We start from the raw sequence: 27161 nt of genomic DNA on the forward strand, positions 1-27161 counted from the left end.
AAAAAAGCTTTAATCCCGCCTGAGTTCCTACCATTACCCCGCTCTAGTCCGTATAATCCGTGCGGGGCAAGTCGTGTTGCTGAAGCGCTGGTGGCCTAGCGGTAAGAGCGTGCGACTTGCAATCCAGAGGTCGCGGGTTCAAACCCCGGCTCGTACCAATGAGTTTTTCGGAACTTATGTACGAAATATCATTTGATATTTACCAGCCGCTTTTCGGTGAAGGAATAACATCGTGAGGAAACCGGACTAATCCCAACAAGGCCTAGTTTACCCTCTGGGTTGGAAGGGCAGATGGCAGTCGCTTTCGTAAAAATTAGTGCCTACGCCAAATCTTGGGATTAGTTGTCAAGCGGACCCCAGGCTCCCATGAGCCGTGGATGCCGGGACAACGCGAGGGAGAAGAAGGGCAAGTCGTGTTGCTAGACGGACCTGGCCGCGTAGCCAACGTTACAATCGTTCATGCTCCGTAGCGTATCGTAGCTATCTCTCTTTATCACTCTTCCGTATTAGTGCGACTGTGATAGTTGCGTTTCGTTCGCCACGGAGCGTGATCGATATGTACGTTGGCTACGCGGCCTGTGCTGCGTTGCGCGCGCGAGCGAGCGAAATTCTATAACGAACGCATAGTTCTGCGCGCTCGATCTTTTGCAGCGGGTAGTGTGTTAAATAAATACTATAGGGACATTCTTACACAAATTGACTTAGTTTCACGGTAAGCTCGAGAAGGTTTGTGTTGTAGGTACTCAGAAAACGATATGTATAATACAATACTCATCACACGAATAAATGCCCTTACCAGGATTTGAATCCGCGACCATCGGCTTCATAGGAGGGATCACTAGCCACTAGTCCAGACTCGTCAAAATAATACAGCTAATTGATTTCTTGTGAAAATGTTATAATAATAATAATTCAGCCTATATACGTCCCACTGCTGGGCACAGGCCTCCTCTCATGTGCAAGAGGGCTCGGGCTATAGTCCCCACGCTAGCCCAATGCGGATTGGGGACTTCACATACACCTTTGAATTTCATTTCATTTCATTTCATTTATTCATTGTGAAGTCATGTACATTTCAATTAAGATGTTATATATATGAACAAGTCAGAACATGACACCCCGTAGGGGCATACAATATTACTTAAAGCTAATAACAGTACCTACATAATTAACTAGCAAAATAATTACAAGAACGAGAAACTTATACTATAGGTCAATTATTACATGTCATATAATATCTTTTTTTATAGGCTATAAATTATTATCATTTAAAAAATCTTTAACAGAGTAGTAACATTTGTCAATAAGGAATTTAATTAATTTATTTTTAAATACTGTCAACTGGGGTTCTAGCTTTATATAATCAGGAATTTTATTAGTTATAACTATACATTTATAATGTGGACTATTTCTGTATATTTCCAAGTTGGTTTTTGGTAATATTAATTTATTTCTATACTTCGTTCTAGTATTTTCCTTATCTTGCTTTAGTTCAAATAAATCTGGATTTTCCCGAACAAAGAGAGCGGCTTGTAAAATATAGATGCAAGGCAAGGTTAATAATTTAAATTCGATAAAGTAAGGGCGACAACTGTTGGGGATATGCACATTTGCCTGGACACGAATACATTTTTTTTGCATCACAAACAGTTTTTTGGAATCGGTACTGTCTCCCCACAGCACCACGGCGTAGCGGAGCCATGCGTAAGCATATGCGTGATATGCCGATAGTGCACACTTGAAATCTGTATTTGATTTTAGTATATTATGCCCATATAAAAATTTTGATATTTTTGTTTTAATATGTTCAATATGTTCTTTCCAATTTAAGGCCGAGTCTATTGTTACACCTAGTAAGTTAAAATGTGTCACTTCTTCTATTTTACATGAGTCAATATCTAAATTTATTTCCAAGGGTTTTTTTTGCAAGATTTCGCAGATGTGTGCAAGTTTCCTCACGATGTTTTCCTTCACAGAAAAGCTAGTGGTAAATATCAAATGACATTTCGTACATAAGTTCCGAAAAACTCATTGGTACGTGAAAATGTTATAATTGCGTAATAATAACATCGAAATCGCTTTAATATTTAATACCATAAAATTTCCAAAATCTCTGAAAAACAAAGGATTTGGTTTGATTTCCCCTCATTGCTAATATTAGTCAAGATGACGTTTTACTCAAAATGAAATATCGAATGCAAACAGCGTGTTCAATGATCATCATGTTCATCAAGGGTTGTCGTTGAGATTCAAGATGGCGAAGACGTCTCGAGAATATTCTTTGTGTTTTGCTCATTAATGTCGTTTACAGTGTAATATTGATAGCTTATTATGCAGTGAACTATCGTGGAAGTGTGCAGCTAATGAAAAACTAATCTTGAAACGCGTTTAACCATGTTTTAATCAACACCCGGCAATCCATCGTGGCTTTTAGTAAAGTCCAGCTATCTCTTTACTAAAAGCAACTACCGGACAACGACATGCTCTACGAGCACACTTAAAACTTACAACGTAACTTGATATTGACAAAATCATCATAGATAAATATTATAGGACATTATTACACAAATTGACTAAGTCCCACAGTAAGCTCAATAAGGCTTGTGTTGAGGGTACTAAACAACGATATATATAATATATAAATAATTATAAATACTTAAATACATAGAAAACACCCATGACTCAGGAACAAATATCCATGCTCATCACACGAATAAATGCCCTTACCAGGATTTGAACCCGGGACCATCGGCTTCATAGGCAGGGTCACTACCCACAAGGCCAGAGCGGTCGTCAAATCATCATCATAGGTTTGATGGAAGCCAAATTTTAAAAGAAGAAGAAGATAATGCCGCAATTGCGGTCATAACATGCGCTTTCTACATTTCATTGGTCCTCTACACAAACATCTTCGTCCATGAAGCAACTCGCGATATTTTTAAAACACCGTGAGTGATCTGCTGCACGGCGCCGAGCATCGAACCCGCACTTAGCTTATCGCAAGCTGTAATGGTGACCGAGGTGACCACGATTTGAATACGCGCCGGACTGTCCATTTTTATTCAATTTAGCTTAATATTGGTTAACTGGGTTTTATAATACGATCAGGAATTCGAGTTTTAGGTCCCAATATGATACTTCTTCTTCTTTTAAAATATGGCTTCCATCAAATCTATGATGATTTTGCCAATGTCAAGTTTCGTTATAAGTTTTAAGTGTGCTCGTAGAGCATGACGTTGTTCGGTAGTTGCTTTTAGTAAAGAGATAGCTGGACTTTACTAAAAGCCACGATGGATTGCCGGATGTTGATTAAAACATGGTTAAACGCGTTTCAAGATTAGTTTTTCATTAACTGCACACTTCCACGATAATTCACTGCATAATAAGCTATCAATACTACACTTTGAACAACATAAATGAGCAAAACACAAGAAAATATTCTCGAGACGTCTTCGCCATCTTGAATCTCAACGACAACCCCCCAATATGATACTGATCTATCAGTGTCTAAAGTGACTTCTGGTTGAAGATAAATATGTCACTTTTGAATTGGCCTTAAAACAAACAAAGGAACAAGCCAACAGTGAAACCTAGTGTATTTTTCTGCGTGTATATGATCATTTCGGCATTACGCGCTTACACGCGCGTTACTTTTCCCTGCATTTGGTCTATACGAGCGTACACGCGCGTTACTTCTCCCTGCATTTGGTCTATACGATCTTACACGCGCGTACGCACGTATAAAACGTTAGTCTGTTACCGCTCTTACTTCGTTACTCAAAGGCAAAAAAAAACACAAATAAAAGAACCAACACAAACAAAAAAACACCGTAGTTACAAATTTGTTCACATTTCAGAGATTAATTTTTTTTTTTACGCGTACAGCTTGGATATCTTAGTACTTACATGTATAAAAAAAACTAGGAATTAAAAATCAGTAATTGGCCATCGATATAATTAAGTGTCTAAATATTATTCTAGATTTAATTCATGGCTCCATAAAATCGCCGAGAACAAATTAAAATCAGTACAGTCAGCGTTAGTAGCGGATAAGACTCCGTATTCTAATAGTAGATTGTTAACCACGGGATGAAACGCACCTATTTCTGTCGAGGTAGTTTGACCAATAGTCCGAGACTGAAATGATGCCTCTCACCCGAGTGAAACACTTTATTTTTCATTTCGAATACGAGGAAAGTAAAACACAAAATACATGTGCATTTAAAAACACGGCTAAGGATAAACTTCAGTAGTATTTCTTGAGGGTACTTTCAAATTACAATTTAGATAAAAATATCGTTCTTTATGGAATGGGGAGTTAATTATCAGAATGGAAATTGTACTACAAATCCATTTAAAATCAAAATTTTATTTATTTATATAAGACATACCTAATCTCTGCTGCCTAGGTACTATTCGTTGAATGAATTCTTCTTATAGGAATGGCAAATGAGTCCTGCATGAGGTTAACAATAGTCATGTAATGTTGACATTATCTTAATACGACCTAATTAAAATGAACAACGTATTGTAATTAAAATACATAAATTGAATATAATAGAATAATGTAATTTAAATATAGAATAGTAATGCCTAATTTAGATTTAAGATAGTTATAGTAATCCTCTGTATATATCCATTATGTAATTTTGTTATTCTATAATAAGTTTTGTTTTGAATAGTGTTGTATTGAACTAATGTATTGTAATTATCATGGCGTATAAAACTGTAATTTTATTAATAAATGATTAAATTGAATTGAATTATCTCTACCATAAAAATATGTATATATACGTTCCGATACCAATGTTCACTATTTATTGCATTCTGGTAAATTGACGCCTTGTTCTATCCGCCAGTGTTGGCCGAAAGTTAATTAGAATTAACCATTAACCATTACAAATTGAACCTTAAGCCTTAACAGACGGTTACAGTTTACAGTTCAATTTGTAATGGTTAGTGGTCAATTCTTAATTAACGTTTGGCCAACACTTCTATCAGCAAATATTGATGCTGACTGTCCTACGCCGATGTCAAATCGTAAATTATCCACGATATTATTAACACAATCCACGCGTATCGTAAAGTGTGGTAGCCCGAGTGCATGATTTACTATGAACGTATTTAATGGCATACATCTTGCATAATCTGTTTGTGCATATAGAAGTACATTTGTAATTTTTATCCACACACATATCATAAACCCTCTATGTTCTATAAGAATATGGATTTTTATTAATCTAAAATAAATATTATTAATTAATTAATTGAAAATGAATCATGCATTATAAAGCCGAAAATAACGGCCAGCATAAATACTGTTTTGTTACAATAAATTTCTTATCTGTGAAAATGTTATTTACATTTTATTTACAAATTAATAATAATAACAATCAAATTTCGAAATTCTTTGAAAAAACAAAGGAATTTGATTTGATTTCTAATATCGGTCGAAATAACTTTTTATTCGAGTGTATGGCTATGGTTCATTGATTTATATTGCCTAGGTACTTCGTAAAGACGGGCCTTACAAGCACCAAGAATGGTGGAATGGTGGAATGGCGTTTGACGACCGATCTGGCCTAGTGGGTAGTGACCCTGCCTATAAAGCCGATGGTTCCGGGTTCAAATCCTGGTACGGGCATTTATTCGTGAGATGAGCATGGATATTTGTTCCTGAGTCATGGGTGTTTTCTATGTATTTAAGTATTTATAAATATTTATATTATATATATATATCGTTGTCTAAGTACCCTCAACACAAGCCTTATTGAGCTTACTGTGGGACTTAGTCAATGTGTGTAATAATGTCCTATAATATTTATTTATTTATTTATTTATTTATGGTGTCAGACCAAGATAAGTTGGCAGCGATTTTGATAACCCAGCGTATGCAAGTGTTAAGTAAACGTCATGATTTCATGGAACTTTGATGTTTACAATAACAGTTGCACTATCTGGGCTGTCAAAATCGCTACCAACTTATATAAGTCTGACTCTAGTTGCGACCAATCGCGCGCGTGATGCGAACTCATCAACCAATCGCGCTGTAAGTAGCATTCCACCGAGGCATACCAAACGAGAATGTTTGGTCAAAATAATATGAACGGGCCTATCTTTACTTTTGAAATCTTTGGTATGATCAAATGCCGCAATGGCGGTCGTGCCATGCAGTGTTTGAACACATCATAGAGAGTTGCATATATGGATGTGCATGATGTGATCAAGTTAATTTAAGGTGTAATTGGGATACCGACTGCAGTAACATTTCTGTTTGTGTTATTTAGTTTAGTTTTAAAAAAAAATTTTTGTAATAATATTTATACTAGTATAAGGTTTTTATCTATGGGCCACTAATTGTCTGAACTAAAGATTTTCATTAATTCATTCATTCATTTCTGCTCGAGCACTGGCTCGATAGACTCGAACTTCCAACTACCATCTTACTCTGTACTCAACAATAACTGAATATTCTTTGTTACAGCGCCACCATGACCTAACTATGCGTCTGATCGCGCTGCTGGTCGTGCTGAGCGTGTCACGCGCACGCGCGTGCCCGTGGGCGTGTGGCTGCCGGCCCGCCGCCGCGGACTGCGCGCACCGCTCGCTGCTGCACGTGCCCAAGAAGCTGCCTATAGATGCACACCGACTGTAAGTACCGTGCCATCTCTGTCACTCTTTTAGCGCGGTGCAGTAGTGCTGTCTCTGTCGTGCCCGTGGGCGTGTGGCTGCCGGCCCGCCGCCGCGGACTGCGCGCACCGCTCGCTGCTGCACGTGCCCAAGAAGCTGCCTATAGATGCACACCGACTGTAAGTACCGTGCCATCTCTGTCACTCTTTTAGCGCGGTGCAGTAGTGCTGTCTCTGTCGTGCCCGTGGGCGTGTGGCTGCCGGCCCGCCGCCGCGGACTGCTGCACGTGCCCAAGAATCTGCCTATAGATGCACACCGACTGTAAGTATACCGTGCCATCTCTGTCACTCTTATACCGCAGTGCGGTAGTGATGTCTCTGTCGTGCCCGTGGGCGTGTGGCTGCCGGCTCGCCGCCGCGGACTGCGCGCACCGCTCGCTGCTGCACGTGCCCAAGAAGCTGCCTATAGATGCACACCGACTGTAAGTACCGTGCCATCTCTGTCACTTTTATAGCGCAGTGCGGTAGTGAAAGGGATGTCTCTGTCGTGCCCGTGGGCGTATGGCTGCCGCCCCGCCGCCGCGGACTGCGCGCACCGCTCGCTGCTGCACGTGCCCAAGAAGTTGCCTATAGATGCACACCGACTGTAAGTACCATTGCCATCTCTGTCGCTCTTATAGCGCAGTGCGGTAGTGAAAGGGATGTCTCTGTCGTGCCCGTGGGCGTGTGGCTGCCGGCCCGCCGCCGCGGACTGCGCGCACCGCTCGCTGCTGCACGTGCCCAAGAAGTTGCCTATAGATGCACACCGACTGTAAGTACCATTGCCATCTCTGTCGCTCTTATAGCGCAGTGCGGTAGTGAAAGGGATGTCTCTGTCGTGCCCGTGGGCGTGTGGCTGCCGGCCCGCCGCCGCGGACTGCGCGCACCGCTCGCTGCTGCACGTGCCCAAGAAGTTGCCTATAGATGCACACCGACTGTAAGTACCATTGCCATCTCTGTCGCTCTTATAGCGCAGTGCGGTAGTGCTGTCTCTGTCATGCACTTTTACGGCTGATGATACATTCTGCTTAAACATGCAAGGAAGATTCGCTTAAACTAAACTTACTACCTATTCTTACGTAGATAACTGATAATACTAAAAACAATGTTTAGAATCTTAAAGATATTAACTCCGAAAAGTCACGTCTACTAACAATAATTCTTGCGGGCTTCAGTCCCGTTGTCCAATAACATACAATATATAACAATAACTATAAAAATAACCGCAAATTTGAATTTACGTCGCGAATTGCCGGCGTTTTGCACAAACGCGGTCGTAGGGCCCTACAATGCGTGAATAGGTAGGGATGGGACAAGACGTGACCGAAACCCGTTCGGAATTTGGATGACTAGGTACCAAAAATTCTTTGGAAAACTACTCACTAGTGGCTCTGTTATCTGTAGACCTCGTGAAGCCAAGGCTGATTGCTGCCGTTATTTTGAAAATGTCTAAAAAATAATAAACATCAGGGTCTATTATAATTATTGAATCTAGGGACCGATTATTGAATTTCTAGCGCTCGATTTCGCCACTCGGAAACTGGAAAACAACTAAATGCTGTTTTTTGAAAAACGATACGAGCGATAGGAATTGGGAATCGAGTGGTATTGACCATTCGGTTTTTATTCTATTAGCACAATTTAAATGCCTAGTAGTGGAGACAGTAACGAAATCGAGCGGTCGATATTAAAAAATCAGGCCGCTGCTTACCAAATTTCACTAGAATAGGTTCAGAAAGGAAAAAAGACGTGACCTATGGGACATATTTTATTTAAAGTTATACACTACACTTTGTTTTCAAATTTTGGAATTTTTACGATATTTCAAAATCACAAGCAAGTTTCGATCCCAGTAGGAGGAGTGTACCAAAATTTCCATACATTTTTCGATCCTTCCATTCCGTTACCGACCTACAAAATGTAGGAAAACTGGTAACGGCTCAGAAGTACACTTTTTTGGACACTTTTTTCTCCTATTAGGATCAAAAGAGCTCGTGATTCTGAGTATAAATAAGATAAAAAGTTAAAAAGTAGGCTTATCAGACTCGACTCGATGCATCGAAATTAAATCAGTCACTGAAATAAGCAAAAAGCTGTTTGGATCACTCCATTCTTTACGGGCGGGTGCAGAACTTTCTTCCAGTTGATACCAAAACCATGCTGGCTTGCTCTCTGTTACTGCTTTTACTAGACTATGGAGACGCTGTGAACCTTGACATGTCAGAAGAACTTCTGGACAAGTTAGAGCGTTTACAGAATGTCTCTGTTCTTGTACCTTGTTGTACATTTTGCTGCATTTGTCACCCTCTTTTCACTCTCTCCTCTCATCTACTCAAAGGTTACCTGGAATGATCCCTCAAAGGGATAAGTTCGCCTTTGTACTTCTTACTAATTGTATATTACTTTTAATATGTATTTTTGTACAATAAAAAGTTTACTACTACTAAGTGTAAGTTTTTTTTTATTACTCCATAAGAAAAGTAAATTACATATTAATTTATTGGACTTTTATATAAATAAATGAAAACATTTGACGTTGAGGTCAAACATTCAAAGTAAGGATATTAAAAAAGTCAAAATATTATATCGGTTTCGGTCATTTCCCATCACTACCACTGAAAGGCGTGAAGCCCTATAAAATAACTATACACTCCACCAACTTACCATGCGGTTCCCCAACTCGAAAACTACAGTTTTCCCATACAAATTGTATAGCAGTGGCGCCCTCGCGACCGCAAATGTAAGTTTGCCGTGTGACTTGTGGTTATACTTTTCCATTTTCTACTGCGTTTGGTGTATTAGGTTTGGGGTGGTGGTAGAGTAGGAAAGGGATAGAGTGTGCTAATTTGTATGGAATTTTGTATGTATGAAACAAATTGATGAGATTATTGGTTGTTTTTAACGACCGGTCTGGCCTAGTGGGTAGTGACCCTGCTTTGAAGCCGATGGTCCAGGGTTCGAATCCCGGTAAGGGCATTTATTCGTGTGAGGGGCACGGATATTTGATCCTGAGTTATGGGTATTTTCTATGTATTTATATATTATATGTATCGTTGTCTGAGTACCCACAACACAAGCCTATAATAAGCTTACTATGCGGCTAAGTCAATTTGTGTAATAATGTCAAAATATAATTTATTGTATGTATGTATATACTTTATTGTACATAGAAATAAAAACACAGTTACAGAGTAAACTAAATACAACAAAGGCGAACTTATCCCTGTATGGGATCTCTTCCAGTCAACCTTTGAGGAAATGAAATAATTTATTGTAATAAGTGTATTTGTAATTAAATTCTAAGATATTTTCTAATTTATTTATTTATTTAATGAACAATATATGCAAGTTTACAGTACTAGACCAAAGCACTTACATATTACACAATATTAAATTATAAATTAAGTCTTATTTCATATTCTAACGCTATGTATTGTATGTATACAGAATGTGTGCCAAATTTCATTTCAATAATTGCCTACTTTATTGCAATGCTATTGTCAAGATACAGCTTAACACGCCTCACGAAAACACCCATACTATCGTGAAATATATCTGTATCGGCAACCTGCACGTATAAAATACGTAAAATACTTAATACTTATTTAAAGATCATTTAAAAACATCGTTTTAATCTCTAACGATTTTTATAACTAGCTCGGAATGACTGCTAGTTATTTTTGTGGCATTTAAACACTTACTTAATATATGGCATGTCACTGAATTTTAAATCCATTCAAGCTTTATCCACAAATCTCATTGGTTCACTGGTAGAGACGGCCTATAGGCGTTAATTTCACTATTAAGTTGTATCGTGCAAAAACTTGAACTAAAGGAGCCCACTTATTAACAGTCCGCCGGACGGATCGGCCTGTCAGTTGTTCGGCACTGTCAACTTTTTGTTCTAACTGACAGGCCGATACAGTCCGTCGGACTGTTAATCAGTAGGCTTCTTAAGATACAAAATACAAAGGTAGGATATTACTATTAAAATAATAAAAATACCTGCCAAAGCATTTCAACCAAGGGAGAAAGCATTCAATCATCCGTAAAAGGTCAAAAGCTTTTCAATTTACGAAAAAAGGTTCTCTCATGTTTTATTTACTGTAACGGTTTATTATGGACTGCATGTGGCAGCCACAGATGCTGAGAAGTGGTGCATCTAGATTGCCTAGATATATTTATTTTTTTATATTTAATTTTTTTGTACTTGTAGATATATTATTAGATTTATTATTATTATTTTGTATGTCACTAACCTTAATTAATTTTAAGATTTGTTGTAACTACTAACAATTATGGATCAATTATGGATTCGAATTAAATAAATAATTGAAAATTGAATTGAAATATTATACTTAGGTAGCTATACAATACATACATGCTTTAATCTTTTTAATTATTTTTTCTTTTTTACACAATATACTAAATAAAAAGCGTTTGCCTTTTGAAGCCATACTTTAAAGCTGCCTCTGTAGTTTTCGCTACTCTGGGCACCCACATAGCATGTAATAGTGGGGTAGCTATATTATTTTCGTGTAATATCAATGTTGGTACAGACGGGAGCAGAAGTGAGAGGAACTATTTAATAATTTGACGGTAGAAAGGGAGGCAAGATCATAAAACAATTAAAGATGTTTAATGATTTGTCAGAATGAAAATTGCAGTTTTGTTGAAGTTTATGTAGAAGGGATTTGTTTGACGTTTCGCAAAACATTTTTAGAACGAAAGTAAATCCTAGTTCAAAAATATTTTTTCTCTATTATTTCAATAAACGAGCCCCTGTTTAGATCAGCTTTGTAATGAGTTTTAGATTGATTATTCGTGACCGTGGCCGGCAAAACGTCCCACTTTGTTGCTTGCCAAAATGACGAGATTTGCTTGTATTTTTTATACGAATAACCTGACAAGGTGTCCTTATGGCAAGCGACAAAGTGGGACATTTTGTCGGCCGCGGTCACATTGTAAACTTCTCGTTATATTTGTAAATAAAAATTATATCTGTAAAAAGGCTCAAACATAATTATCTCTTATTGCCCATACAATAATCGGATTAAGGTAATTAATAAATCTGATGACGGTACTACCGTTATAACTCTAAAATAGGCCCTTGAGGCATTGTACCAAGGATACTGACGGCATTGCCTCGTTGTATCGCAATACTGATATGTTGTGCGAGGAAGCCGTCAGCTCTTTGGTTACCAGTTACGTCAACCAGACGCTTTGCGATTTCTGCAAAACACTTGACAATGCTAAGTACCTGCCAGAAGTCAGGTACACCTCCTACTCAGAATCACAAGCTCTTTCGATCCTACTAGGAGAAAAAAAGCGTCCCAAGCAGGGATCGGAAACCGGTATTTTTTGTGTGGGAACGAAAACGGTATTTTTTCGTTCTTTGTTAATTACTTCATTTCTAATTAGGCAATCTAATAATACGAAGTCGTTATCTGAAAACACAACTGAGTCCTACATTTAGAGTATAAAATAAACCGAAATATATGGTTATTTCGATGTTTTTGCAAAAAACCGGTTCCGATCCCTGGTCCCAAGTTTTATTTTTCCATTCCGTTACCATTTTTTGAACACTGTACGGCGGTAACGGAATGGGCAGTACCTATGAAAGAAAATTTTGGAAAAATTCTTTATTTCAGCTCATGATGATAAAAAAAGTCGACTTTACAGAAAAAACCCCTTCCCGGAAACATTTTAACACAGAATTTTTCGGCGACATCTCGCGGGTAAATCGACAACTGAAACTTAGTAAGGCATACAACGGTTGGACAAATAGTTTATGGTTTCACTTGTTTACACTACGTTATATCAATTTGTATGATAACACTTTCGCCCTCGCCTGTACCAATAATATAAAGGCGGGTTCATATTAGCATCATATTGGCGAGGGAGCAATATGTCTTTATGAGGCCCGTGAAGAAATATTTGTTTTCTCATTACTCACGCAACGAATACCTCTTCTTCATACTTGACCTTATTTACGATTAAATAATAATAATAACAATAGTACAGTAAGATGCAAGGCATTAGTTAGAGAGACAAGATAACGAATGAAGAGGTGCTACGAAGAGTGAGTGAAAGAAGAGCTATTCTGCACACTATACATAGAAATCAGACGCGGAAAAATGATTGGACATTTAATACGACACTATCACTTCCTTGAAACTATCCCGGAGGGGTGAATAGCATGCAAGCGAGGTAAGGGAAAACTATCCTGGAGGGGCGGATAGCACGCAAGCGAGGTAGAGAAAAACTATCCTGGAGGGGTGGATAGCACTCAAGCGAGGTAGAGAAAAGCTATCCTGGAGGGGTGGATAGCACGCAAGCGAGGTAGAGAAAAGCTATCCTGGAGGGGCGGATAGCACGCAAGCGAGGTGGAGAAAAATTATCCTGGAGGGGCGGATAGCATGCAAGCGAGGTAGTGAAAAACTATCCTGGAGGGGCTTATAGCACGCAAGCGAGGTGGAGAAAAACTATCCTGGAGGGGCGGATAGCACGCAAGCGAGGTAGAGGAAAACTATCCTGGAGGGGCAGATAGCACGCAAGCGAGGTAGAGAAAAACTATCCTGGAGGGGCGGATAGCACGCAAGCGAGGTAGAGGAAAACTATCCTGGAGGGGCGGATAGCACGCAAGCGAGGTGGAGAAAAACTATCCTGGAGGGGCGGATAGCACGCAAGCGAGGTGGAGAAAAACTATCCTGGAGGGGCAGATAGCACGCAAGCGAGGTGGAGAAAAACTATCCTGGAGGGGCGGATAGTACGCAAGCGAGGTAGAGGAAAACTATCCTGGAGGGGCGGATAGCACGCAAGCGAGGTGGAGAAAAACTATCCTGGAGGGGCAGATAGCACGCAAGCGAGGTGGAGAAAAACTATCCTGGAGGGGCGGATAGCACGCAAGCGAGGTAGAGGAAAACTATCCTGGAGGGGCGGATAGCACGCAAGCGAGGTGGAGAAAAACTATCCTAGAGGGGCGGATAGTACGCAAGTGAGGTAGAAGAAAACCCAGACGCAGTTACTTAGACCAAGCTAGAGAAAATAGTAGGGGTCGTGTCGTATCAAAAAGTCAAAGAGTTGGCGCAACATAGGTAAAGCTGAGAGAGGTGACCCCCCCTGCATAGATTGTTTGTATGTAAGGGGGGTCACCTTTCTCTGCAGCTGACTGTACATTACGATATAAGTGTGGCGATAAATTAAAACACGACCGAGGGAGTGTTTAAACAGCCGTACCTTTCGGCCGCGGCGAAACTGTATTATCGATAGACGGCCCGATTCGAAGAATGATTGAGACACGTTTAAGATCTTCGAAAGATCTTTAAAAGATCGATAACTAAAGAACATGTCAAAATTGTCATTTATTTCGATTCCGCTGTGACCCCAATAATATCTATCTACGATATTTCTAACATCAAAGTGACAATGGTTGCCCGAATTGAGCTGCTTCTGTCAATTATACGACATATAAACGATATCTCCGTGTGGTATTCTGCTTAAGAACAGCACCACCCCTAAAAACCACCCGTAAGAGGCGACTAAGTTCACGAAGGAAGCCGTCATCTTACGCTTCGTCACAGGGGAGATAAGCCTCTAGGCATTGGGTTGCAACTTATCTAGGAGAAGGAAAACTCCAAAATCAAACACGGGACGGAGTCCCCCTTAGGCGTGAGTAGGGTCCAACCTGAAATGTGCGGTAGGCTCCTGCAGCCAACCTGGCTCCACACGTATTGGCTTGCCTTTCCTGTGGGTCCGGCTAGTGAGGTTGAGAGGGTGGCGCAGGTGCTGGGCATCCCTGCGTTTTCCTTAACTCCGTCCCAGGCGGTGTAATGTCTCTGGACATTACACCATAGATCGTCTGAAATAGACGCTAAGGCCAGTAGTAAACGATATATAAATGAGAACTTATCTAAACCAGAACTTATCGTTATCATATCTCGTTCTTCGTATCGGTTTCGGTTTGGAACGAAGGGTCGGTTTCGGCTGAAACTAGAACAAAACCGAACTTTCTTTTTCGGTTTCGGCTTTCAGGTCACTCGGTTATTACAGAAACAATTTTTTACAAGAATTGTCATTATCTTTAAAACAAGATCGATTTCAGAAAAGTTTACGAAGCAAATATTAAAACCTGTCGGGTTATATGGGCCCACGTTGTATAAGTATATTTGGGTAAAACCATCCTAAACTTGTTTCCACGTGACTGAGCCAATTGTCATACAGGGTAAACGGGGTGTTTCACCCTGTATACACAATCGACCGAACACAAAAGCCAATGTAAACACACGTAACTTATATAACACAGAGACGACAAAAGGGCAAAACGTAAAATGTCACAACTCACAAAACATAATAGTTTAATTTTGAATCTTATTTCTACTACATTACGGTTGAAATTTGAACGTCAACTTTGGATACTAATGTCTTTTCGTGAACGTTGTATGTTTTGGGAAAATACAGGGTGGTTACGACGTTCTTGGGGAAAATGGGGGTTTGACTTCCGGAGAAAAATAAAATTTACATTTCCGGGAAATGGCGCTAATAGAGGAAGAGGGGGTGGAATAACAATAAAAATAGGATAAACAAACAATCGGGCCCTGAATTAGTATTCCTATCACGAAATTCTTACTGGTATCACTATTTGCGTCCCATCACTTTGTCGATTGCCATAAGGACGTCTTGACAGGTTATTCGTATAAAGAAACAAGCAAATCTCGTCCTTATGGTAAGCGAAAAAAGTTTTGCCGGGCGCGGTCACATTTTACAAAAGTAAACACATTTTTTACCACACGCACGTAAAAACTCTTCATTCTTCAAAAACTGATGACAAATTTACATTTTATCCATTAGAATGGCACAGTAAGTTAATAAAGTATCCTCGCGTTGGTGTGGTGAATTTGTTTCACTTGCTAGCAGTTTGTCCGTCGTGCCTTGAAACCCTTGCAACGCTCAAGACTCCACTTTTTAAATTTGGAATCGTTCGCTTTCGCATTTCAGGAACAACTTGGCCCCATTGTTAAACAAATAAGTCATAATCATTCCAGATCTAGAGCAGAGCCCAACTGGGGAAGTACCTCCACCTTACAGAAAACCGCAGCCAAATAACACTAGACCCTACTCATAGTGTTGTGTTCCTGCCGGTGAGTAAGGTTGCCACAACGGGGGGGAATTCTAGGGCCGACAACGCGCATGTAGTTGCAGGCGTACATAGGCTACGGAGACTGCTTACCATCAGGCGGGCCGTATGCTTGTTTGCCACCGACGTAGTATTAAAAAAAAACTATTAATGCATAGTCCACTACTTTTGCTGTTCACTGTTTGTTGAATAAATCAATCAATAAGTTTATAATCAATCAGTCAATCAATCACAACGTGCAGTTCGGTAGATCGGCCAAGATAATCAGCAATCTAAAGTGTGTAAGTTACCTATTTTCATTTATATTATTTATTGTACTGCAACGTGACAGAAACGCTGGAGGCCTAGCGGTAAGAGCGTGCGACTTGCAATCCGGAGGTCGCACATTCAAACCCCGGCTCCTACCAATGAGTTTTTCGGAACTTATGTAAGAAATATCATTTGATATTTACCAGTCGCTTTTCGGTGAAGAAATCGTGAGGAAACCGGACTAATCCCAACAAGGCCTAGTTTACCCTCTGGGTTGGAAGGTCAGATGGCAGTCGCTTTCGTAAAAACTATTGCCTACGCCAAATCTTGGGATTAGTTGTCAAGCGGACCCCAGGCTCCCATGAGCCGTGGCAAAATGCCGGGACAACGCGAGGAAGAAGAAGATTGTACTGCAACGTGGCATAGGTTGTAAGTTGATATGTGGACTGTAATAATTGTCTGAGAATAAACATAATTTATTTTATAATTTATTCACAAGAACATGTGGTACGTGGGATGTTACAATAAAGATATATTATATAGTATAATTCAGCCTATATACGTCCCACTGTTGGGCACAGGCCTCCTCTTATGCGCGAGAGGGCTTGGTCTAATCCCCACGTTAGCCTGCGGATTGGAGACTTCACATACACCTTTGAATTTCTTCGCAGACGTATGCAGGTTTCCTCACGATGTTTTCCTTCACCGAAAAGCTAGTGGTATTTCGTACATAAGTTCCGAAAGTCTCATTGGTTCTAGCCAGGATTTGAACCCACCACCTCCGGATTGATAGTCGGACGTCATTCTACTCGGCCACCACCGCTTCATTACTTAGTTAAATAAACTGTAAAAAAGTATGCCAAAAATATGTAAACACGACCTTATTGCCTGTACATTAAAGTAGTGTGTACATATTTTTGGCACTTTGTCCGTGTCTATATTTAATACCTTGACTGTACAACCTAATAATCATACAATTTTATTAAGAATAAAAACGAGATAAAACTATATTATTTAAGATGAAACCGCTTCCCTGTATAGGATCAGGATAATACGAGTGGGGATCAAATCTTACCCGCGGGCAAAACATACTCACTCGTGACAGTATCATTTTGAATAATGAAGGACAGTCTATTATATTATTCAGGGTGCCCAGTAATTTTATTTTATTTATTTATTCACCAACTTACATTAACAATTAAACTAGACATGCAAGTTATGGGTTACATACATACTTAAAACGAATTAGACTAAGTTTATCACTAGATTTAATTAATATTAATTTCAATTTCAATTATTTATTTAATTCGAATCCACAATAGATCCATAATTGTTAGTATTTACAACAAATCTTAAAATTAATTAAGGTTAGTGACATACAAAATAATAATAATAAATCTAATAATATATCTCCAAGTACAAAAAAAATAAATATAAAAAAATAAATATAACTAGGCAATCTAGATGCACCACTTCTCAGCATCTGCGGCTGCCACATGCAGTCCATTCCAGTGCATGAGCAGTGGTGCATCTATCTTACCTGCCAACGTTTTCAGGATGCTATTGGTACTGCCACACAGTCTCTGCATAGGTGACGCCGATCTGTTGCGTATAATTGCAATAATTAATAGTTGTGGGTGTAGATATACTCTAGGTAGCGGGCTGCTGTGGCTAGGAATTTCGGTTCTGTCTATGAGAATATGTCAAGAATGGGATTCTGAAAAACAATATTATAATATGGTTGAGTGCAACATATAGAGTACTAGTGACGAATGTCATTGTGCTGGTATTGGGAATTACGAATAGAGGTGTAATTCGTGGCCGGAGAGTAGCTCTTAATATATAGGAAGCAAACGAATAGAATAATCACCTGATAATAAGGGATTATCGTCGCCCACGGACACCCGCAATACCAGAGGGATTGCAAGTGCTTTGCCGGCATTTAAGATGGGATTTAAGACGAAAAGTCCAATGATCGCTGAGCCCCGTGATTAAAATGCACTTATAACCCCTCTAGTGTTGCGAATGGCTCACAACAATTAGGCCATCCGTCTGTTCGTTTGCCTCCTATATAATAAACTAAAAAATTTAAAAGTCTCATTTGATTCTAGAGTCATGGTCACCCGGCACCGTCCGCCCGCGGCTTCCGTTCATTGATGGCCACGTCCGTCACAAACGTGCAAACGGAGCTCGTCGATTATTGGACTTTTAGTCTTAAATCCCATCTTAAATTCCGGCAAAGAACTTACAACACCTTTAGTGCTCCCGATTCGTCTGTTAATTTGCCTTCTATATAATAAAAACAAAAATAAAAAAGTCTCATTTGATTCTAGTATCATTGTCACTCTGCACCGTCCGCCTGCGGCTTCCGTCCATTGATGGCCACTTCCGTCACAGCGGGCCGGACGATTATTGGACTTTTCGTCATAAATGAAGAGATATAACTTGCTTCAAGAAAATAGAGAGTATTTCGATGTCTAATTTTAGAACAACATAGATTACGACGTTACTTAGGCCGCCTAGTAAATTCACTTATTTCTAAAAGGTTTGGCAAGTGTTACATATTTTATTTCAAAACTGAGAAACTATACCATTATTATAAATGAGAACGGGACTTCATCGCATATGATTAAATAGATTAAGATTTAAAATTACATACCTCCTATCAAAGATTTCAAAAGTAAATATAGGTCTGTCCATATAATTTCGACGCAACATTCTCGTTTGCTGTGCTACAACACAACGCGATTGGTTCATGAGTTCGAATCACGCGCGAGATCGCAACTAGTTGCGTTGGACTGCACACTTCGCTCGCATTCGTGCAGAGCATTCGCATACGTGTGCTGGCACCATTATGGGCCCTACCTTAAAATCCCATTGCCCTACCTAAAGAAATACCATAGACTTTGATAATATAATATACTTTGGTATTGCGCCCTACCTGTAATTACAGCTGCCCCATCTTAAATTCAACTCTGGCTACCTTCCAGCAACACCGGCTTCCGACACGTCGGAAGGGAGGAGCCTAAACGATATATAACCGAACAAATCATTCTGCCAGTTTTTGCGGGGGAAAACGTGCACACAGTCGCACTTCTCACTCACTACATACATAATCCAATCTGTAATGACGACACAAATACATAGAAAATGACACACGTGAAAGACAAATCTTGCACACCTCGATCTCTTTTTGTATACGGACGAGTCACATGCATCGCCATAGGTAAAGTTGTACCTATGCTTCGGCAGAGGGGAAATAGTATGAATGTCGTTTCCCTTCCCGGTGTTGCTGGAAGCTGGCTACGGCCCTGTTCTATAACCACTAATATCAACAATGTCTGCCTGCCTGTGGCGCAGGATGTTATCAACTTAACCCCCTGGAAAGCGATATGTCTGTCCTCTGTTTCTCCCCGTTATTCTAAAATTAAATCAATCATATTCAAAGTCCCCGTATTTGACTCCATCAACAGTTGTCTCAAACAAGGGGAGCGGAACTTTTTGTAATTAATATTTGACGAAACTCAGATAATTGCTTCTTTGTTTTGGGGTACTTCAGTGCCAGAAACTGATATTGTAAATTGAAAATTAGGGGAAAAAAGTATTTTATAAGCGAAGATTATCAAATTTCTATAGGTACTTACCGTGTTTCTTCTGTAAAGCCTCCAATGATATCAAATTCTCGTTTTTTTTTTGGGATTTTTATAGCCTGGATGCTGTCTCTATGCCAAATCCCATGGAGAAATCTATCTTCATAGATGACGCCAGTATAGGAACTTACTCGCAAATAACTGCAATAAACACGGAACTTATCTTTAAGAGACACCCCTCGGCAATTAATATCAATTATTACGCTCGTAATACTGCTATTTGTCACGAGATGGCGCGGAGAAGGCACTTTTGGGCCTTACGAAAATAGCGTTTACGAGGCTGGTACCAGAAAAGCTTAAATAAAATGTAAAAAAATGCTTCTGAAAAGTAACCAAAGAAAGCTTCTGAAAGCTGAGTTTGGCTTTGTATTGTGGTTAGCTGTGACACTACGTTTGTATTTTATAAATATGCACAGTTTTGGCTTCCAGCGGTGGCAGCATGGTTCCATTTTTATCACTTGTCACTATATTACCCGTCACTTTAACACTTACATACTTGATAGAACGTGACAGGCATGGTGACAAATGATAGAGAGCCAACCATCTTAGCCCTACTGCATGGCAGCATGGTTCCATTTTTATCACTTGTCACTATATTACCCGTCACTTTAACACTTACATACTTGATAGAACGTGACAGGCATGGTGGCAAATGATAGAGAGCCAACCATCTTAGCCCTACTGCATGGTAGCATGGTTCCATTTTTATCACATGTCACTATATTACCCGTCACTTTCACACTTACATACTTGATAGAACGTGACAGGCATGGTGGCAAATGATAGAGAGCCAACCATCTTAGCCCTACTGCATGGTAGCATGGTTCCATTTTTATCACTTGTCACTATGCCCGTCACTTTCGCAATTACATACTTGTTAGATCTTAGCCCTCCTGAACCTTATCGTATGTATCTTGTCTGTTATATCCCAGATACTAATAAAATGGCAGTTTGTCAGATTGATTTGTCAGCTTCATGTCTAACTCTTACGCCATTCAGGCAGCACGTCTCTGGAACGGTCTTCCCCCTAACATTAGAAAAGCTCCCAACTAGTTTGCTTTCAAAAAATCTTTGCGTGATTTATTTGCTGGCAGTTTAAAGATCAATTAAGTATCAGTCTCACGAATCGGTTATGTATATTATGTATATATATATTTATTTACTTATGTAATGTATGTATGTGTCTTTATGTATTTAAGTAGTTTATAATTAATTTATGTGTATTAGGACTCTAATTCTTTCAATACCAATTTCTTTTAGTTTTAAACGCGCCGCCCACAATCTTTTCTGCTTTGCCCTAAGGTTGACTGGTAGAGAATGCCTCATGGTATTAAGTTCGCCTTTTGTACATTAAGTTTGTCTTTTGTGCAATAAAGTTTTAAATAAATAAATAAAAAATAGTCATTTTGGCACAAAATCGGGACAAGGCATTGAACTATTACTACGTATAGAACCAACACAGGTAACCAGTATTTTGTGCCATGAGTTGTTTGTTTTGACAACAAACCATAGAAGCGGAGCTCGAATCTCGCGACCTAAACGCGTAACCGCCATGAATTTAACGGGCACGTTCTCCGTTTTGTATGGGTATCTCGCTCGAGAATATTTCCTATAGTAAACGGAGAATAGAATAGAATAATTTTATTCGTAAACACAAACAAGACACATTAAATTACATGATATAACAAAAACAAAGGAAGTAGTGCCACGAAATGGCCTCATCTCAGCAAGTTGCTGGTGGCTTCCAGCGCTGATCTTCCGATGAGACCATCAAGTGAGAAAAATCACGAAAGGTAACAGACAAGAAGGAAAAAGACATAAAATAATATAGAGTGAACAAATTGAAAAATAGATAAAAGATAACGACTAAATTAAGTAAAGATTATTTTTATATCAAGCATAGTCCCAACAACATTCTGAAGATGATAGCCGAGAGGGTGGATTGTGTATATTTATCACACTGTGGAAGATTACACTCTCCCACTAGTACTGTCGAATGGTGAAGCCCGTTTAATAAATTAAGATTTTTAAAATTTAGATTTTTAGTTAGTTTTAGTTAGTTTAAGAAGATATGTGTCTCTTGTTACACGAAATAAAAGATTTTTTTTTATAGTAAACATAACACCTCACCTCGGAATGTTCTCGAGACACCTTAAATATGACATTCGCATGATGACTTAAGTAGCCTGCAAGCAGATTCCATTCGAATGTCATCTTAATTTACTGTTGCCAAGTTGCTTGACAGCGTTGCGGTGCCCGTGTCACGCTTCAGCAGTATCGCTCCAATAATAACGTTAATGCAGTCGCAATGTGAATGTAACCTTAAGGATGACTCCCGTTGTTTCGTTAGATCGGCCCGGGTCCGGGCCGGAGCTTCCGGCGCTTACTTTTCTATGACACGCCGACCCGGACCGGTCTAATGAGTCATTATTTAACGATCGCAACGGATCATATATTTCATATCATACACAATTGTTAAACTTCTATTTTACGAATTTATTGTACGGAAATTTAGTTCAGCGGAACGCAACATCCGGCGGACTTAAAACAATTACTATCTTTCTGAAAATGTATTGAATCGTATGAAAAATGGCCCTGCATCGTGACGCAGGGTTCTTCTTTAGTAGAAAAACACATTAACCGCCTTTAAATTTAAAACGTAGTTAATCCTTTTTCATCCTATCGCAAAAGTCGATAGAAGAAAGTTTTAAGCGCCGTTCAAATAAAACGTGGATGTTCCATTTTTGAAATTTTCAACCGTCGCTGGACTCACAAGAATGTATTAAGCGCCAGTAACTCAGTACGTGAGCGTTCCTTTTTTGAAATTCGTAACCGTCAGGACTCTACTCAGTCAAATTTATATAAAAGGTATTAACCGCCAGTGAACTGAATGTAGATGTTCCATTTTCGAAATCTGTCTGTCGCTGGCTGAAGTCCAAATCGCACTGCGAAATGTCCGTGATGAATGGAAGGATGCAGGATAAATGGGTGGTGTGGACAGAAATGTTTGCAGTTAGCACTTAGGGAATTCTGGACTACTGAGAAGAATTAAAAATAAATTTGGTTAATCGGTAAAGGAGCGAGAGAAGGCATTGTAATTTCAAGAGGAATTATGTCCACATATAAAGATGAAAGTTTAGAAACGAAAATTGACGAATAATTGTTGTTTTTTTTTCAAAATTTTAGGCGTAGTTGCAGTCAAACTAATTGAAGTAAATGAAGTAGAAGTCCAATCTAGTCCCAATAACAGTTCAGTCGCTGTCAAAGTCATTTCTACCAGCCAACATAAGGAAACAACTCAAAATGTGCATCAGATTACTTTGCCACGTTTGCCACACATGTAGATAATGCTACTTTCTCATCAGTTTTGGAACAATCCAGGAATCCTTTACGCTGGTTACGGAGGTGTGGTGAAAAAAGGTGCTTTTTAGGGTTCCGTACCCAAAAAGTTAAAACGGGACCCTTTACTTACTCCGCTGTCCGTCCGCCCGTCTGTCCGTCTGTCACCAGGCTGTATCTCATGGACCGTGAATACCGTGATAGACAGTTGAAATTGTCACAAAAGAGAGAGAGAGAGAGAGAGAGAGATTTCTGTTGCCGCTATAACAACAAATACTAAAAAGTACGGAACCCTCGGTGGGCGAGTCCAACTCGCACTTGTCCGCTTATTTACTTTTTACTTTATAGTCATTATATCCGACATGCGATATCGGATCGGACAAAGTGAAAACGGTCTAACAATCATGACAGTTAAATCAAATCAGTATAATAGTTAGGGAGGCGAATAGGGGAATTTTCGGTAATACTCGAGCGTGGCAGTTTAAGATATGAGAGATACCTTAGACCTAATAGAACAACCTTGTAAAGTATTTAGCTCTATATGTAGTGACGCGCGCCTAGGATAGACGACCAGATTAGTAAAAAAAAATCGATAGTCTGAAATACTCGAGCGCGTCAGATTAAGATATTGGGGGTTGATTTTAGTGTTTTAAGACTAAATTTAACTAATCTGACGATAAGTCCTTGACGCCGCTGAGTTATAGGGTCGCGAACTTGTAAAAAAAAAACGTTAATCCGGCATTCTCGAGCGCGATTTTTTATTTTTTTATTTTGAAGAATATAATCTAAAACTTACTAAAAATACAAAATCTGCCGGTTTCCGCATGACCGGAAGTGTGGAGGAGCCATTTCGTCTTCCGAAAAACGTGTTGCGGCATATAAGTCGCGAACGATACATTTTACAAAAAAAAAAAGTTTGTAATGCAACGTAAAAGAAACCACCGCGCGGAGTAATAATATTAGTCATACGTGCTATTTGATGCGCCCGGTATCGTAGGCACCCGCCTTAACCCGCGCGCGCGCAGCCCGCACGGTCGCCCGCGTCTGGCCTTTATAAGGCACAGCGCGGCCCCGGCTCGCTCAGTTTGTCTCGCGCAGCGATCCGATCACATTGACATGGGACGGAGTAGCTGACTTGACGAGCAAAGCATCGCGACCGCCCGGTATTGCTTCCGTAGCACGGTACAGTGCCGGTCAGCCGCGACGTACTTATCTAACTGCTAGGACGTACACTTTGTACTTAGGAGTAGTTGCGCTAATCGATACTTCCGTAGCACGGGATATCTTTTTGGCATTGCACTACGTTTCGTATGCATGTTAGGTTAAGTAAATCGTAAGTTGTAACATTTAGTTAGTCTCTTTTGTTATGTTGTGCCTTTAAGTAGTTTCATACGCTAAATTCTTGTTTGCCGCTTATTTGTTAAAGTTAAAATCTTAACATAAACTCTGTTGACTTGTTTTGCATATGTTTGATTTTCTAAACGCTTAGCATTATTTTAGTTTCGCTTGCTCTGCACTATTATTTTTCATTGTAAACTTTTAGTTTTCTTAAACGCTAGCCTTGTCTAATGTTAATGTTTGCAGAATAATAATTTGCGCTTGTTGCTTACTGTTTAGCTTTGTTATTTCTTACTTTTAGTACTAGCTTGCCGTACTGTTTTGACAACATTTACTGTGATACATTCATTTCATTTCATTTAGTTTTGTAATTTCTTAGTTTTAGCTAACGCTTGTCATACTGTTCCTGTAATATTTACTGTGGTGCGATTTTCTTGACAATAAACGTCTCGAACTCTGCCGTGGTGGTTTCTATATTCGAACCTGCATTATAATCTGGCGCCCAGCCGTGGAGGCCAAACGGTATAACTTGAGACCTAGAACTGTTAAGAGCAATTCCTAGCTGAGCAACTTTTCAAATCTCGAATTTTTGAAGCTATGTTTCTGTCGCGCTGCGGTGGGCGGGAGCGGGAGCTATCTAAGTGTGAGTGCGCACACACAGACGCGAGACGTGAGCGCTCACTCATTGCGCGCCGTTGCGTCGACACGTCGACGTCGCCCGCGAGCCGGACGGAATTCATCCTGCGCTGCCCGAAGCAAGTTGTTTTTGGTCCCATATCACAGATCTCATATTTTGATCACATAATATTGTTTTTCATTTTTATATTATACTGTATCTATTAATTACCATATAGGTAAAAACTGCAAAAAAGAATGATGTCCCTGCTTCGGTCGTCGTCGTACAGTCAAGTGCAAAAATATGTATCGAAAGAATCTTCTCATAAATATGGTACTACGCTCTTATTACACTGGTATAAGATGCTATGAGACATATTTTTGAGTAAGATGTGTACACCCATATTTTTACACTTGACTGTACCTATCCGTGACAGTAAGTTGGGTGTGATCATGGTGTGTTGTGAAATTTTGTAAGTAGGTATAAATATATGGTTAAACTACAATCTATTTAACTTGTAGTACGATGGGGCTAAACTTGGGTCGCCTTATTGAAGAACGTATCGCAATGACAATCTGAGTAAAGTATGTTGGGGTAATGCCGGACAATTTTGGGACCAATTGAGAGAACTCGTGAAAAAACGTTTTTTCAAGATCTCAGCACATGATAGATTCTTGAAGTACGGAGCAAATCGTTAAATAATAACCGTAGATTCAGCCTGAATTTTGGTAATCTTCAATATAGAACGGTTTCAGTTTTGTACCTGTGTAAAGATGAGACATACTTTTTTTTAGGGTAACGAGTGTTTTGCCATCAAGGGAGAACATAGGATGGTGAAAAAAAGTTGCTTCTAATGGAAAGAGAATAAGATATTACAAAAAAATAGGTCCGGTTTCTACCCTTCTCGAATGTATATAAATTGCAGCCACCAATTACAAACTTAATAGTTGTCATCGAAAGTTTTTAATTGGTATTTTTGAATCCGATCTTAACCCTGATACAAGAATTGGTAAAATTGTGGCTCTCAAACTTTGATACCTATGTCAGAAGGAAATTGTGGCTCTCAAACTTTGATACCTAATATAAGGCAATTTGATATGTAAGCAATGTGCTAAGAAACCTCTTATTGTAAGGTTTACCCGAAGTAATAAAATAAGAAAAACGACTAAAATAATAGATAGGTTTCGAAGTTTTGACAATTTAAGATCTCGTGAACTGTACAGGTTTAGTGAAAGTGTAAATGTATTGTTTATTGAAAGGAATGTACTGGAAGATATTACGTGCTTAAGTAGGAGGGAAAAAAATCGAAATAAAAAAATAATCGTGCCCAGTCATTTTTAATGAAGGTCGCCAAAAAAATAAGAATCAAACTTAGAAATCAAAAAGACTAAGTAGTTCTTTAAAAAGGTCAAAGTCACTGAGAGCCCATCTTGAAGTATGGAAAATAAGTAAAATTGCGATTTTATTGGTATAATTTTGAAATTATATATATAGTTGATATACAATTTTATAAAATGTAAGGATCGTATGTAAAGAGTAAAGTAAATATATAGGAAAAGGGAGCCCTCTTGAAGCATTTTAAGGAAACTAATTTCGAAGCCCTATCTCTATTTTGTATCCGAAACTAGTTATGTATGTATGCGTGCACATCTACATATGCATCTGTATGTGTAGGTACTTTATTGCAAAAAATTGCTTATTTGCTATCTATTTTACTCGATTTTGTTATAAAATTCAACATGTATCATCATCCCTATACAATATAAATACTCTTTATTGCACACTTCAATAAAAGAAAACAATACAAAAGAAAACAGAAACATAAGCACAGGTAAACAACATGCGGTCTTATCGCTAAAAAGCGATCTCTTCCAGGCTACCTTTGAGTTGCGGAAATTAAAAAAATGACATTGTCCGTAAGTAGGTGTACATACACATACAATATACATACATACAAAATAGACTCCCAAAATCTCTTCCTTTTGATTTACCGTCGCGTTGGTAGTGGTACTGGATAAAAATAATGGTACGAAAGTGTGATCAAGAAAACAATAAATGTGATAATTAAGTAGGTCAGTAGGTAAATTGAAGAAAATTTAAAGTTTGACAATCACTGCTGTTTTTTAAATAGGTAAAGATCGGGTTGTTTCTCTCGGATCTTTACC

General features: G+C 39.1%; 1 protein-coding gene across 1 annotated transcript in view; it reads left to right on the forward strand.

Annotated features, from left to right (window-relative positions):
- Nucleotides 1-7001: 7001 nt before the first annotated feature.
- Nucleotides 7002-27161, forward strand: part of LOC133531768 (protein slit) — a 126195-nt gene continuing 106035 nt past the window's right edge. The window contains exon 1 of the mRNA XM_061870155.1: nt 7002-7111. Within this exon, the coding sequence (XP_061726139.1) occupies nt 7002-7111 (110 nt within the window). The remainder of the gene's footprint in view (nt 7112-27161) is intronic.

The sequence above is a fragment of the Cydia pomonella genome, chromosome 25 (assembly GCF_033807575.1).
Source record: "Cydia pomonella isolate Wapato2018A chromosome 25, ilCydPomo1, whole genome shotgun sequence".
Lineage (NCBI taxonomy): Eukaryota > Metazoa > Arthropoda > Insecta > Lepidoptera > Tortricidae > Cydia > Cydia pomonella.